Here is a 16,824-nt window from a genome sequence, read left to right as displayed (position 1 = left end):
AGCAGCAAACAGTCGTTTCAGCTTCTCAAAAGCAGCGTGGCACTCCATGGACCACTCCAGTGGTATACTAGGCTTCGGTTTCACCTCCCCTTTGGTTTTTAGGAGATTTGTGATAGGCATTGCAATCTTTGCAAAAGCAGGGATAAATTGACAGTAAAAATTAGCAAATCCCAAGAAACTTTGAAGTTGTTTCCTGGTGCGGGGAGGGGTCCATTCCAAAATGGCATGAACTTTCCCCAGATCCATTTCTATTCGTCATTTGATATGCGATAGGCTAAATAGTCAATATTTTCCTGGTGGAATTCACATTTGGACAACTTTGCGTACAGTTCAGCAGCTCGAAGTTTTTCCAGAACTGACTGCACTAGTTTCACATGTTCATCACGAGTCTCCGTATAGATAAGAATATCATCAAGATAAACCAACACTCCCTTGTATAAATGTTCATGCAACACCTGATTGATCATTTGCATGAATACTGCAGGGGCCCCCTGTAGGCCAAATGGAAGAACATTGAATTGGAAACAGCCCATTGGGCAGTTAAAAGCAGTTTTCCATTCATCCCCTTCCTTAATTCAAACTCGGTAGTATGCTTCTCTCAGGTCAAGTTTCATAAAAATTTTCCCTTTGCCCAAGTGGGCCAACATATCCTTCATCAAGGGGAGGGGGTACACGTTCTCCACTGAATGGCGCTGAGGTTCCTATAGTCAGCACATAAACGCAGGGAGCCATCTTTCTTCTCATGGAACAATACTGGGGCTGCTATTCAGGGCCTAGCAGGTTGGATGAAACCACGTTCCAAATTTTTATCAATAAATGACCGCAGCTCTTCTAGCTTCCGTGGTGTCATCAAGTAGTTTCGGTTTGGGGAGTTTCACTCCTGGCAAAATTTCAATACTGCAATCTGTTGAGTGATGGCGGGGAGCTCGTCTGAGGCCTTCTCACTGAATACCTCCTTTAAGAACCAATATTCCTCTGGAATTTTCTCCCCCCTCAGATTCTTGGTGCCAGTGGAGGCCAGCTCTGTGGGATTCTTGGGTTTTGGTTGAGATTGCCCCTCCCCTTCTGGGTGTTGGTCAGTACGTATGCACAATGATCCCCTCCTCCAGTAGATGTGGGGTTCCATTTCCAGAGCCAGGGCAAACCCAGCATTAGGGGACGCTCCATCCCAGGAGCCACAATAAAATACAAAGTCTCTCTATGCTTCCCCATCGTCATTTCTACTGGTTCCGTTATGAAATGTGCAGGGCCTCCCCCAGCTACCGATCCATCTGGTTGACAAAAGGCTATGGGTGTTTTTAAAGTCTTTAGCCTTAAGCCCATTTTCTCTACTATCTCCGAGCTGATTATGCACCTTGTGCACCCAGAGTCTAACAAGGCCAACATTTCCCCTTTGGCTCCCGACATGGGTACCCTTAATCTCACGGGAATAGGGCCCTTATTTGGACTTAACAGTGAGTCATCTTCCGATTCGGATTCACTCTCTTCAGAAGAGGTTGGAGTTCCCAGCTCCTCTCCGTTCGGAAGGACGATCTCTACAACCCCCTCCGCTTTAAGCACAGTTTCGCAAGGCTTTGCTGGGTTTTTTTCAGGTTTTCTTCCTCTTCCTGGCACCCCCTTTGGCTCTAGCTTGCAGCCCAGTGACCTTCCTTCCCACATCGGAAGCATGCAGTGGTCTTGGGTTTTGCTGCCATCCCTCCCTTTTGAGGTTTTAAGGCTTCTCTAGGGCTGATGGAGGAAGACTTGCTCCAACCAAGGCCCCCCGGTGTCTGTTTCGGGTCAGATCAATTTCCACCTCTGCTGCCAGCATGTACCACAGCTGCAGCTCACTGGGGTATCTTCTGGCAATACAGCTTTGATAAATATCTTCATTCAACCCATCTTTAAAAGCTTCTATCAGGGCTCCCTGGGACCAGCCTCGAATATGACACGCCAGCTCTCTAAATTCCTGGGTGTAATCAGCCACTGATCTCCACCCGATTTATGGTTTTCATCCTAATTCTGGCCTTACGTTCAGCAAGTGGGTCTTCAAACCTGGCCCACAGCGCAGTCATGAACAGGTCATAATTCATCAGCTGGGGGGCATTATCATTATGCAAAGTCACCATCCACTTTGCAGCTGTTCCCTCAAGAGCCCTTGTAACACATCTAACTTTGGCTGCTTCCAAGGAAAAATCCTCTTCATATTCTTCCATATGGCTCCAGACTTGTGCCAGGAAGAATCCTAACTCCTTGGGATCCCCCCCATATTTTACTTCCAACGGAGGCACCTTTGGAGTTCTATGCCTTCTGGCAATTACTCCCCCTGCCGGGGGCCCCTGGGCTGCTGCTGCCTGTTGCAGCGGCCCAGGTTGATTTATGGGGGTGGCTGCTCAGATTCTTCTGGCTGGGGCTGCCCCCCTTCCCTCTCATACCTTTGATCAGTCTGAGTTTCTCCGACAGCTTCATTTAGAAGATGCAGGGCTTGAGTTAGTAAACTATTCTTTCTTTCCTTCTCTTGCCATGGCTCTTCTCTTCCACGGCGACGGGTAGTGGTCACTCCTGGAGGAGGCTTTTCCTCAGGATCTTTCCAGCCAACTCCCAGGGACCATTTGGGCTTTACAGTTGGTTTTTTTGCAAAGACTTAATTCTGCTAACAAGTCGGCTTCCCCTGTCTCCTCTAACAGCAGGGAATCTGGTCCTCCAGTTGCTCCCAGATCTTCTTGGTCGCTGGCTGGATTAGACATTGTGTTCAGATCCACTTGGAAGAAAATTTATTAATTCTCCAGGTGGCCTGGTAAAGTGAGATTCAGAATAATATCAGCTGGTGCTCCATTCAAAATCCAAGAAAGAAATACTTAGACTCCATTAATCAGAGAAAAGTTATCTTTTACTGCAAGTCAAGTGGTAAGCAACAAAAGAATTCTGAATCTGAGCAAATGAGCACGTGAATCACATATACAAAGTGATGGCAACGTTCCCACCCCCAATAGTTCAGTTGGCTCATCCAATTAAAAGTTGTGTATAGCATCATGTGGGCATCTTAGGTGGTGATGGGGCCTCCGTCCGTTGACCTTGACATATTTTGATAGAGTTGTGGCTGCGCATAGCTTAGGATAGAAGCCTAAGCAAGAAACTTCCCCCTGCAACTTATAAAGTTCTGTTTTGTAACACCTCCAGCTCACTTCCCATAACCATGTCTTCCCTCCCCCCCCCGTTACTTATGGCAGCAAAGGAAGAAAATCTTGAAGGCTGACAGAGGGAAAGCCACAAAAGGTCATTGCAAAAGAAGTTGGATGTTCCCAAAGTGCTGTATCAAAGCACATTAATAGAAAGTTATGTGGAAGGGAAAAGTGTGGAAGAAAAAGGTGCACAAGCAGCAGGGATGACCGCAGCCTGGCGAGGATTTTCAGGAAAAGGCCATTCAAAAGTGTTGGGGACTTTCACAAGGAGTGGACTGAGGCTGGAGTCAGTGCATCAAGAGCCACCACACACAGACGGATCCTGGATATGGGCTTCAAATGTCGTTTACCTCTTGTCAAGCCACTCCTGAACAACAAACAATGTCAGAAGCGTCTTACCTGGGCTAAAGAAAAACAGACCTGGTCTGTTGCTCAGTGGTCCAAAGTCCTCTTTTCTGATGAGAGCAACTTTTACATCTCATTTGGAAACCAAGGACCCAGAGTCTGGAGGAAGAATGAAGAGGCATACACTGCAAGATGCTTGAAGTCCAGTGTGAAGTTTCCACAGTCTGTGTTGATTTGGGGAGCTGTGTCATCTGCTGGTGTTGGTCCACTGTGCTTCATTAAGTCCAGGGTCAACGCAGCTGTCTACCAAGAGATTTTGGAGCACTTCATGCTTCCTTCTGCAGGCAAGCTTTATGGGGGATGCTGACTTCATTTTCCAGCAGGACTTGGCACCTGCCCACACTGCCAAAAGCACCAAAACCTGGTTCAATGACCGTGGGATTACTATGCTTGATTGGCCAGCAAACTCACCTGACCTGAACCCCATAGAGAATCTATGGGGCATTGCCAAGAGAAAGATGAGAGCCATGACACCGAACAATGCAGAAGAGCTGAAGGCCGCTACTGCAGTATCCTGGTCTTCCATAATACCTCAGCAGTGCCACAGGCTGATAGCTTCCATGCCACGGTGCATTGAGGCAGTAATTGCTGCAAAAGGGGCCCAAATTAAGTTGTTCTACTTATTACTGTTTGGGTGGCATAAAGCAGACAGATCAACTTCACAAAGCCTCCGTACAATGTCCTTTTTATTGGTTCATCAGGCATCCTGTCAACTCACATTTATGATGAGATTCTTCTAAATGTCCAATCCTTTGCATATCTGAATTGTGGTATAGAAAGATAATAAACTCTCACCCCCATGATGATGATTGAAGTGACTGCATGGTAAAGGATTTAGGCTAGAGTGAGGGAGCCTCCCCCAACCCAACAAGGGTCAATTTAGTGACCAATCAGGATTACAGATGTGGCCACATGACATGAACTAAATTTCCCAGGATACCTTAACTACATTTGTCATGATGCATTCCCTTAAGGGGACAGATCTCAAATCCTAACTAACTATCCCAAATCCCATTAACTCTAAACTCTCTGGACAGCACACAAGTACTGAATACATATGCATGCTTATACTTTTCAGAGGTCCGATATTGTTCTATGTACAATTCTTGTTTTATTGATTGCATGTAATATTCTAATTTTCTGAGATTGTGGATTTGGGGTTTTCATGAGCTGTAAGCCATAATCATCACAATTATGACACATCACAGCTTGAACTATCTTGCTTTGCATATAATGAGTCTATCTCATATATTAGTTTCACCTTTTAAGTTGCATTACTGAAATAAATTAACTTTTGCACGATATTCTAATTTTTCGAGTTTCACCTGTATAGTACCCACTGCTGATAATGGATTTGGCTTTTTGTTTCTATTAACTTTTTAACCCATTGCTTTGATTCTTTTAATGTTTATTTCATTACTTCAAAAAGAGTTCTGAGAAAGGAAGTAGAACTTGCCCTCTTCTGAATTATCACTTTAATAAATGTACCCTGTAATAATGATGACACATATTTTAAATAATGGCTGAATCAGTTCTGCTGAGATTACTAAAAAGATTGGGAAATTGCTGACTTGTTTTCTGCAGAACATGCTTTGCTCACAAATGCTATGACTCAAAATGTATGACTTAAATGGAAAATAGTATGTCAGTATTAATAGTATTAAAAAAATTCCCCTAGCCTTTTCCTTCAGTTTCCCAAGTCTGCATGCAAGTCAGACAGTTAATATGTGACGAACAAACCCCTATGAGTGAGTTCCTTGGATATTATTTATAAACAAAAACAAATACTGGGATAAAGTCAAAAGCTGAATAAAGAATGAAAAATTATACAGCTGTATTATTTTGATCCTTTGCAACTACATCAAAACTTTTAAATGTTTGTTTATAACTGATTGAACAAATAAATAAATAAATAAATACAAACATTAAAAAGCTTGTTATCTGCTAATGCCCTCCAATAGATGCAAAATTTATGACTTTCTATAGGTTGAACTCTTTGCTCCATAGAGACTGTTTTTGATGAAGGTGGCTTAAAAAACTATTGACTTATTGGTGGTGTCTTATTAGAGTCTCTGCTCATTAGGCTTCAAAAATGCCAGAAGTGCTCTGAAGCAGCAGATCTGGGACATTGACCTTCCAACCAATTTAAGGTTAGGTTCTAAGCCTATAGTTTGGGGGATTTGTCCAAAAGGATTTGTGCCAGCCTACCTATCATCTATTACAATATAGTACTGACATTTCATACAGCATTTACCTTAGCTAGGCCAAAGGCAATGTGCTCACCAGTCCTCCTTGGATACTATAAGGGTATCTGTATGACAGCCCATAGAGATGGCTCAATAGCATTTCTGAGCCATCTCCATCTTTGTTGTTCTCTTTTCAAGAACCCTCATCTATTCATCTAGAGCAGGGGTGTCAAACTCCTGACCCATGGGCCAGATGCGTTATGTGCTGGCCACGCCCACGTCTGGTTTAGCAAAGGGGGGAAAGTCCCAATATGTCATGTGACGTCTCCGTGATGACATGAGTTTGACACCCCTGATCTAGAGGAATTTCCAGGCATTTATTCTATTCACTTTACTTGTAGGTAAAGTAAATTTTTACATTTGTATGAATTTTGTTTATTTTCCTTTATTTTATTCTGCTATTTTACTATTTTGTTATATATTTTTATACTTTGCACTTTATTATGTATCTTATATTTACACCACACACATAGAAACACACATATATAGAGCAACCCTCAACTTACTACCATTCTTTTAACGACTGTTCAAAGTTACAATGAAACTGAAAAATGTGACTTACAACCAGTTCTCGCACTTACAACTGTCGCAGCACGCATTTACCATGGCTGCAGCATTCTGGAATCATATGATCACAATTTATAACTTTTCCAGCTGACTGCCAACAAGCAAAGGCAAGGGGGAAGCTGGATTCATTTAATGGCCTTGTGACTCACTTAACAACTGCAATGATTTGCTTAACAATTGTGGCAAAAAAGGTTGTAAAATTTAAAATAATTAACAACCAATTTCCTTAGCATAGGAAATCCAAGTCCCAATTGAGGACTACTGAGGACTACCCTGTACAAGATTGATCTTGCTGGGTTTTTAGTGGTAGCAAGTAAAAGACAGAGTCTCAAGGTTTTTAAAATTATCTTAATTTTTATGAGCTCTAAATTATGAGATATTTAGAAATAAGGCCTTTAGAAAAAATAGGCAAATAATATGATTTTGGAAATATCTATTGAAAAGTACATGTAAATGTATATCAGGCCTCCAGCTAAAATATTTTACAGGAATCAAAAGAGAGATCTTTCTTTTCTTTTTGTTAAAACTTAGAAATACTGTTCATTGCATATGCAGAGGTTTCTGCTGATTAGATGCTTGCATGACATCTTTTGGTGGGGGTTCATCCCTATTATTTATATGCATTCCTTAAATGTTTCCCATTGCTAGTATATTTTTTATCTTATGCTTAACTTTTCTTAAGCTTTAATTTGTATTTCTAATAAAAATGAAAATTGGATCTGATTTCATAAATAAATCCATAAACAAACATTTATTTCAGATCCGATGTCAACGAAAGTCCATTATGGTTACCAGAGATAACAACATACTGAATTTAGCTTTGATTAAATAAATCAACTTTACATTCTATTCTCTTACGTCTAACAATCTTAATCTTTGGTCCATTAATAAAATGTAACACAACTTGATTTCTTTTCATTTTTTCTTTATCTATTCTCCTGAGATTTTTCAAAAGTTTAGCAACCGCCTTGTAAATCCAATATTAAACAATTATCCAGGTCACTATCTTGGTTTATTGTTTGTATATTCCTTTTAATTATTAAGACATCAGATGGTTTCAGGGCTGGGTTTCTACCGGTTCTGTCCACCTCTGTAGAACTAGTAGCTCTGAAGAGCAGCAGACATAGAACCGGTTCTATGTCTGTAGATGTTTTTGTCCACCCGCCCACCCGGGCTCTTACCTGACCTTTATTTCCTGATTTTTTCAACTTCAGCTGCCGTGCGAGGCACAGCTGCAGTTAAAAAAACAGGAAAAAGGGGCTTCTTGAAAGGCTGCTTCTCTGCATGCAGCATGCTGATGACGATTTACAGGCACGTACCGGCAGTGTGCAGGGAAGCACATCGTAAATCACCGAACCTCGTAAATGACCGAACTGGTAGTTAACCCTGTCGGATCCCACCCCTGGATAGTTTCCTTTACATAACCAGTGTAGTATCTTTTTCCATTTCATTCTTGGCATTCATTTGTGAATTCACTTTCAACTATGTTTCTTGTTACGCAGAACTTGATCCTCTTCCATAGCATCTTTTAGATCAGGGGTGACAAACTGGATTTCTTTGAGGGCCGTATCAGCATTGTAGTTCTTCTCTACGGGCCAGTGGGTGGGGGGAGGCAGAGAGGGGAGGTGGGATGGACATCTTCTGCAGCACCTTGCCGGCCAAAATGGGGCATGGAAGGACCTCATGTGGTCCCATGGCCCTTTTTTTGACCTGGACATCCTCCTGCACTTCGGCGGAGGGCAGGGCCCTGCAGCCCATTTTCAGCCTCCACGGCCTCCTACAGCATTTTCCTGGACAAAAAGAGGCTGAGGAGCATGCGTGGCCCATTTTGGCCAACAGAGGCACTGTGGGCTGGTCCTTTGCTATTTTCAGGCCGGCCCCATGGGCCAGATCTAAGCATCTGTGGGGGCAATCCAGCCCATGGGCCTTGAGTTTGACACCCATTTTAGATAGTCTCCCAAAAAAGAAAATGTCTCTTTTGACACTTGAGTCCATTTTTCAAAATATTCTTTAATATGTCCAATGTTAGACTATTTTGCTTCATTCTATAATTGTAAGTTGAATTTTTCATTTTCTTTCTTTAGCAACTATACAGATACAGCTCCCCAGTAGAGGTGGCTGATGGGATAAGACGACCTCATCCCTCTCCTGTAAGTCTCTTTGTTCTCTTTCAATTTTAATAGTTTTTAACCTGTATAGTTTTAATGTTTAATAATTTAATTATTTTTTTTACTGTTTTATAACTTGTAAGCTGTCCAGAGTCACCTTCTAGGGGAGATAGACAGCATAATAAATAAATAAATAAAACATGAAAGCTGTATATAATTATATTAGGAGGCAACTAAAACAAGAATAGAATAATTAAAATTAAAACTTAAAAAGGCAAGACCCTTTAAATATTTGTGATGTCAGGGTACAAAGATGAATGAGGTAGAGCTTTTGTATTGTAATGGCCTGATATTTTTGCCATTCTCCCTCTCCCACAATGCCACAGTCTTCTGCTTACAAACTAAGGGTATACATAGACCTCAAAGGACATGGCGTATTTCTCGGAAACTCTTCAAACATTTTTATAGAATTTGGGTCAGATTGTATTGCTCTAACAATCTTTTCTCTCCTGTACACCAACTTATCTAATAGTCTTTGATCTGCTGCCACATTTAGCTGCCATTTGCCTATCTAACAGACACAGCCTATTTAAGTCACACAAGCAGAGGCACACTCAGTATGGCTGCATCCTTGCCTTCCTCAGCCAACTGCTTGGGTAGCTACACTCAATCCTTCAGCGTCTCCCTTCTTTTCGTATTTCTCTCCCTACTTGTTCATTTGACAAATTACTTAATTTTGATTTCTACTACTACCATTTGGCTTCTACATATTGAGGAAAGAATGCTTCTCACTTGCTAGGCTGCATTCCTACTGATTTTCTTTAATTATTTATTTTGTTTTACTGATAATACTGCCCTGTTCCCAAATCCCTTAAAATTCAAAAACAACTAACATAATGGAAAATACAGCATACATTTCTGACCCTCTCATATTATTAAGTACTCTTCCATCTTTAGGACTAATGCTTACAATGAATTAAACCTCTAAAGAAAAAGTATGAATCACATCTTCTCTCATTAACATATTTTAAAGTGAAGGAGAGCAAATTCTGATCAGGAACCAACAACATTAAACAGTAATGTAGGAGTAAAATCACAGGTTTAAAACATATTAGACAATATACATCTCGGTGTAAGTAGATTGCCACTCAGAATATTCTTTATCTTTTCCTTCCTCCTTCTTTCTGCATTTCATTTGTCATTCTGACATTTATGTTGCTCACAATGCTATAGGCCACAATAATATTAATAATCATATTCTTAACATTAATATAAATATGAATTGCAAATAAGGAAATTTTTCTCCACTTTATTTCTAAACAAACAAAATTACTAAAATGGAAATGTCATTTTTTTAAAAAAAATCATGAACATATAAATCTTATAATTCTCATACCTAGCCTAGATTTTTGGAAAAAGTTAATTTAGTAATTTAGGGATGATGAATTTTGTACACATTACAAAATAAACAAGGATCAATGACTTTATCTTCCTAACAAATGAGATCAGATGAATCTAAACCACAGTGTAATCACTGAGCTCTATGGAGTATTGATAGCACATAAAGATAGAGAGAAGAATCATGAATTAGGGCTGTTGGTTAATTCAAGCTTCTTTGTTTCTCCATATTTTTCCAGATTCCCCCAAAATGTACAACAGGAAATGGAGAAAGTAGGGAATGGAGGATTATTCATTTATTACATTCATATATTATTATTCAAATTCAAATTCACAGTAGCTTACTAAGAAAAATTAAAACAAAATAAAACATCAGTACAAACAATAAAGCATGGATTATCCAATTCATTCATCAGGTCAGCTGGAAAAAGCCATGTCTGTGGGTTCAGCTCACAGTGCAGTGATTAGGATTAGTCCTGCAATCACTTTTTATAATTAGATGAAGGCATTTGATGAAATTAGTGTTAATAATTCGTGTTATCCCTGGTATAACAGGCTTGTCCTGTTCTTGCAAGAGTATGATATGACATTTATTTTCTTTGATCTTAAAATGAGGTCAGTATAATTTAGATTTTTTTTGCATAATAGATTAGGACAATGTAGAGAATGTTTAATAGAGATTGTCCACTATTTTTGTCCTATCAGAAATGCAAATCAGAAATTGGAACATTAACTCACATATAGTATCCTAAACTTGTCCTGGGATTATCCATTTCGAGGAGAAATCCATAGGATTATTAACTTAATTATAGACCATGTTGCATGTAAAAATGTTAATATGTTTATCTTGATTGTATGTTAGGGCTTGGAATCTATAAAACAAAAAAAGAATGTGTGTGTATGGTGTGTTTGTACTGAACACTGGAATAATAAATATATATTTCAACTGTGGTAATGAACTGTTGATATATATTTACTTCTCAACATTTGAATTAAGTTATTCATTTTAGAAAAGGGATAAGAAGGCAGATTTTTAAGTTATTTCAAGATGTTTAGATTTTTTTCTTCTTCTTCATCATATAAAGGAGAATATTTGTAGATCAGGGTTGATATGAGGTTCATTGGTGGTCTCTGAGCTTGCTTGTTTTCTTGCAGACATTTCATTACCCAAACTAGGTAACATCATCAAGTGCTAGAGAGCACCAACCACTCCTCGTGATATAATTTTTCAGGTCTTGTTTTTCCCTAAGAACAGCCTACAATCAAAAAATTGGCTGGTAAGAATAGCATATACCGATGAACCTCAGTACATATAGAATACCAAAATCTCTTAATAACCATTTCAGGAGTGGCATATTTTTCCTTTGATGAGAACCTATTCATTCTCAAATTCCAGACTCTTTTTACTTGTCTCTTATTCAGGCTTCCGCATTTTTCATCTCCTTTATCTCAGACAATATATCTTTCTCCATTACTTGTTCTATTTCTTTCCATATCTCAGTTTTCCTCTTTTCAGTCACAATATAGTTTATCATCTGTCATCTCCCCAAACATGGCTCCATTTTCAAAAGAATTCATACAAAGTTATGAAGTCAACTAAACTAATATCCATCCTCGCTGAATGATTCTGGTGTTTTTCTTTGTAATTTTGGTCAGTGCTGTAAAAACAACTTTGCCAACATCAGAACACTGTGCAATGTAGATTGCATTAGTTAATACTAAATTGGAGTGGGTTTTTTTGTTTCAGATTATTCACAGAGTATTCATAACACGAAAATGAATGCTTATATATCTTAGGGAAACCCACATTTAAATCTTTAGCTGTACATAACAAACAAGCAGTGTTACTCAAAAGTTAGTGTTTAAGATTAAATATCAGTGCTCTTATTGATAAAATTTGTTATGGATGGCCTCTATAGAAGACTCCTATGCAGCAACCTATACGAGGAAAACAGGAAAATAGTAAAAAGCAGTCTCTTTATTTTATAAAGGGCCCAAAATAAACCAAAGAATTATATTTTGAAACTTAACTAACTCATATGAACAATCATAGTTTACCTCACTGATGGGCTGCCTGTGGGAAGTCAACTCCAACTCTTGAGGTCTTGTCATCTTGTCAACGTCCAGGGAGTCCATACTGGATGCTGCAGATGTGATACTAGATCGGGAGAAATTACTGATAGAATGGACTTCAGCATCACTCACAGTTCCAGCTGATGCTGTCCTCCTATGCTGAATAGCAACTACAGGCTTGCTATCTTCAATTATAGATTGCTGAGCTGCTTCATCCATACTTAGAGATGCTTTCTCTAGCTGTGCAGTAATGTCATCCAGAGAGAAGACAGCATGTGAAGGCTTTGTTACTTGACTAGATGAAGATAATCCTTTCATGCTACCATGCTTGGAAGGAAGTCGGTTACCACTTGATGGTTTCTGGGTCATTTTCCCTTCTATGGGAAAACATTTCATTGATACGCTGTTGGTGGACTGTGATCCAATGCTACTGAGCTCCTGCTCTATGGAACAAAGATCTGCCATAAGAGCATCAAGATCTACAGTCTCACCTTGGTTCAAGGCTTCTGCAGTGAATGACAAGAACATAAACAGTATTCCAATTTCAATTATCAGGTTCCACTATATCTAAGTTATTTTAGTTTAATGTTAGATTTACTTGATTAGTTGGGCCATGCAAATCCATCAAAAAGAGGTTCTTTGGATTTTACCCCCTCAAATTAAAACAGCTATCTCTTTTTCTAGATTCAGGGATCAGGTTCAGAAGTTGTTCACAAGTGTCTCTGCAGGCATCTGTATGCTCAGCCACTTTGTTTTGCTGGGGAAAAAAGATGAAGTAGCTATGCACTCACATGCAGGCAGAAATAGTAGCAGTTTGGGAAGATATGTGACTGCCTTAACAATGTTGTTGATCAGCTTATGGAAATAATAGTCAGACTTTCTGTTTTTACTGCATGGGCGGTTTTTGCACATAATGTTACTTTAACCATAGTCTGATAAACAAGTTAATGCTATTTTTGTAGATGAACGAAGAAATAATGAATTCCTCATGTCCCAATTTATTTTCTCCACTTTCCAGAGAAAATGGACAGAGAACAAATTAATTAATTATTCTGGATTCAAATATAAATCAAACCATATTTAGAGCAAGTCAAAATTCATGTGCTAATAAACAATACTTATGGAGAATAATTTACTGACAAGAATAAACAATAATTTTTTTTATGGGCTGCATTCATATATCACGCTGAACCAAAATCAAATCAATAACATTATGGCTTAGCATTATGTGTCAGTCAAACTAATCATTTATCTGATGTGGGTTTAAATTATTATTGCTCCATGAAATTTTATCAAAATTTCAACAGGAAAACTTCATTTAGAAAAACAGTATGTACTGTATACTTATAGATGAAGTAATAGGTTTCAACAGGATTGTTTGTTTTGCACTCAAATATATAACTTTATTTTTTCCCCAGTTGAAATAAATTATCAATCTTACCATTCAGGTTGTACATGGAAAAGCGATAAGAGAAGTTGGCAATATTAGCATCCTGCCGAAGAGGGGATCTTTTTACTGGTTCCATAGGCTTGTCTGTATCCAAACTCTAAATGAATTTGAGAAAAATAATCAAGATCTACAAATGAACATAAGGAAATAATTACACCTCAACAGATATTTTTTTTAAAAAAATTTGTATTTACAAAATGTTTAATGGCTACCAATAATAAATCTGTCAAAATAAAATATTTTTATGAATCTCTATATAGGAAAGAAAAAATGTATCCAGTTATCTATGATATAGGGCCATAGTTACTACTGAATAGTATCAGGGACTGTCTTGATCAAGCAAAGTTGGGAAGTATTGGTGGTAACCCTAATCACTGAAATGAGCATTGGAGCTAGGATGGGGGTCCAGACAGGATACGAGGAAAAGGAGGGAGTGAAGAGTTGGTTAAATGGCTAGGCCAGATACTGTCCTAATGGTTGGAAGTGTATTCATTGGAGAAAAAGCAATAGGGAATTTGTTGTCTGGCTCTCTTCTGCCTTGTTGCCTAGTGATAGGGGATTATTGGAGACTCAGGAATTATATAATAAACCAGAAATCCAAACTCTGACATAATGTTAAGCATACCAAAGGGCTAGGTTTTTTTTAGCCTGGTGAGCTGCTTCCAAATGATAGGAGGACAATGTAAGAGCAATCAAATATTCTGTGTAAAATACTGCTTGTAAATTATAATCTCTGTTGCTGATATAACCTACCAACAGCATTACCCTAAATCAATCTGCTAGTCACCTTGTCTGGAACTAAGGAATGTTTTACTATATACACACTCTGAGAATGCAAGTTATAGAACGCTGTTATAGCAAGCAAGAGTGATCTCTTTTACAGTTTGCATCTCATAGAATTATAAGCAAACTTTAACCTGTGTGAGTTTATCTAACTCTCCAAGCCAAGCTCCGAACATCTTATCCAGATCCTGATCTTCTTTATCACTATCTTCTTCTGCACCATGATCAAGTTCTTCATCTGAGAACTGCTCCATCTAAAAGAGAAGTTTTAGAAATGTAAAGGCTTTAGTTGTTGTCTGCCAGATCATTTGTTCCCATCAACATTAGCAAGACTGGATAATCGTGGGATTGAAATATGAAGGTCCCAGGATCTGAGTCGGTCCACCATGAGTGAAATTTCACTGAGTTGAAATATCTTAGGAGTTGTTCTATCCATCCCTGGTTTCTGCTCCTGACAAAAATGAGCCAATAGGTCTAGCTGGCATATATTTCAGTTTTTCATAGCAGCAAGCCAAAACTACTCTACTCTTTAGGGAACTACCATTCTATTTCCCATTCTTCCATAATCTCTTTTTCTTCTCTGAATGCTTAAAGCATGTTTCATCTTTAACAGACTAAAAACTTTCCAAATTCCAGTATGCAGAATATCTCCCTGAAAGGTCAAAAGGGACCAAGAAGGGTGCATACTCCCATCCATTTCCCAACAAAGTTTATCCAACTAGAGCAATGGTGACTCAATCCCACATCCAGCTCAGAAATTAGATTGTAAGGGATCTGGATAATCCACTCCCTCTAAGCTGTTTTTAGGTAAATCGCTATGTTAGTTCAAGTCTTCTTTTGTGATAGTTGGGACACCAGTACCAATTCCTACTTTCCTGTAATATTCTTTCCAATACAACTTTTCAGATGCATACAACAATTAACACAGAGGTTTGCAATTTCCTCTCTTGTTCTTTTTAATGCTAAATATCTTTTTCTTTACCTGCATAAACTGCCATTTCATTAAAAAGTAGCCTCCTCAACTAGCAAAACGTACTTCTGCCTTACTGTTTCCTTGTTATTTTCTGACTAACTTGGCTGATTTATTTGCTTAACTAAAGTCAATATTCATGAAACAGGAACTTAGTAAGTAATCTTACTTGGTTAGCAGACTTTCCTACACTATACAGAATGAGTTAGAACAAGGTTCGGGTACAGAGTTCACCTACATCAACTTTTAAAATCTTATGTAAAAGCTAAGCTTGTTTTGATTTCTATAGATATTTAAATAAATACATATTGCTTTTAAAAGATTAAACTAGTTTGGATTCCTTTCCATATTCAGAGAAATATTTCTTGCTGTGTATGTTTAGTATTAAAAGAAAATGTGAAACTGGAATTTAAGCTATCAGTGGAACACTGCTACTCACTGTCAAGCAAATGACATATAAGCTTGAAGAAAACCTTTATGTCATTTTAGTTTGGTTGTTGTTCTAGATTTCTTAGCCACAGATTCCAAGTGTCTGTTATTCTAATAATATGCTGAATGTTTTATATTATTTTAATTGTTTGCCTTAAAATTTGCCTTGACTCCTGGCAACTGGTCTGGACAAGTTCATGCAGTTTTTTTTGGCAAATTTTTCGGAAGTAGATTGCTACTGACTTTTTCCTAGGTCTATAAGTAAGGGAGTGGCCAAAAGTGACCCAGCTGGTGGCTTCGTGCCTAAGGCAGGAAGCCATGGTCTTCCTGTTACCAGTCTTAATCACCAAATTAAACTGGGTCTCTGCTAGCATTAATATATATGAATTGATGCTTTTCCAAGGACAACATCCCACTATACATTAATTAAAAAAATAAGCCACAAGAGCTGTTCCTTACAGAAATATATCAGCAGTATTATTTCTGGTGTACAACAAAAAATTCTCAGGCAAGATACATATTTAAGGAAGCACTTTGCTTTGTTTCAAATAGAAGACAGATATATTATCTTGTCAGAACCTTATAATTATTGCCTTAAGGATTACATGTTTAAAATCAAATGAATAGTTTTTCCTCAATAGTTTATGTTAGGTTAATGAAGGGGAAGAATGGAAAGCACTTAAAATTCAGGCAATAACCAAGTTAACAATGACAAAGCAGCTTAATATAACTAGTCAAAGATGTCACTATCCTAGATTTCTTCAACAGAAAGATATGTAAATAAAACCTTTCTTTTGGGTTTTTAATTTATGTAAACAGGTTTAAAATCTGAAGAAGACATGTATGTTGCCAATACTGACTGCTGAAAAAATAATATCTGGCCATGTCCATAATCTGTTTCTCTAAAGGTCAGAGGATTTACAATTATATTTATTTAGGGGAAAGCATACATTTAATTTTGGTTACAAATTATGAAAGCTTTTAGCAGGCCGAAACAGTTTTTTATTTGTTTCCCCCAAATCATATCTTATATTAAAAGGAGTCATCAGCTGCTTTGAAATTGGGGGTGGGGGATGGTGGACAGCAGAGACCCTATTCCCCTTATCCCACCACAGTACTTAGGCCTGTAAAAACTTCACCAAGCTGTCAACCTAACACGGATATTATGTAAAGCAGGGGTGTCAACCTGGCATCCCGTGGGCCAGATGATTCATGTGCAGGCCACACCCACTCC

General features: G+C 38.4%; 1 protein-coding gene across 2 annotated transcripts in view; it reads right to left on the bottom strand.

Moving 5' to 3' along the window:
- Window positions 1–14,464, bottom strand: part of RAPH1 (Ras association (RalGDS/AF-6) and pleckstrin homology domains 1) — a 73,421-nt gene extending 58,957 nt beyond the window's left edge. For both annotated transcript variants that reach the window (XM_026696750.2, XM_026696751.2), the window contains exons 1-3: window positions 14,326–14,464; window positions 13,400–13,505; window positions 11,944–12,464 (exon numbers count right to left, since the gene is read on the bottom strand). In XM_026696750.2, coding sequence (XP_026552535.1) covers window positions 11,944–12,464; window positions 13,400–13,505; window positions 14,326–14,445 — 747 coding nt within the window. In that variant the 5' untranslated portion in view covers window positions 14,446–14,464. The remainder of the gene's footprint in view (window positions 1–11,943; window positions 12,465–13,399; window positions 13,506–14,325) is intronic.
- Window positions 14,465–16,824: the final 2,360 nt, after the last annotated feature.

This window comes from Pseudonaja textilis, chromosome 1, assembly GCF_049901715.1.
Source record: "Pseudonaja textilis isolate UNSWEBS1 chromosome 1, rPseTex1.2, whole genome shotgun sequence".
Taxonomy (NCBI): domain Eukaryota; kingdom Metazoa; phylum Chordata; class Lepidosauria; order Squamata; family Elapidae; genus Pseudonaja; species Pseudonaja textilis.
Note: the sequence above shows the minus strand (reverse complement) of the source record. Positions and strands in the feature narration are given on the sequence as shown.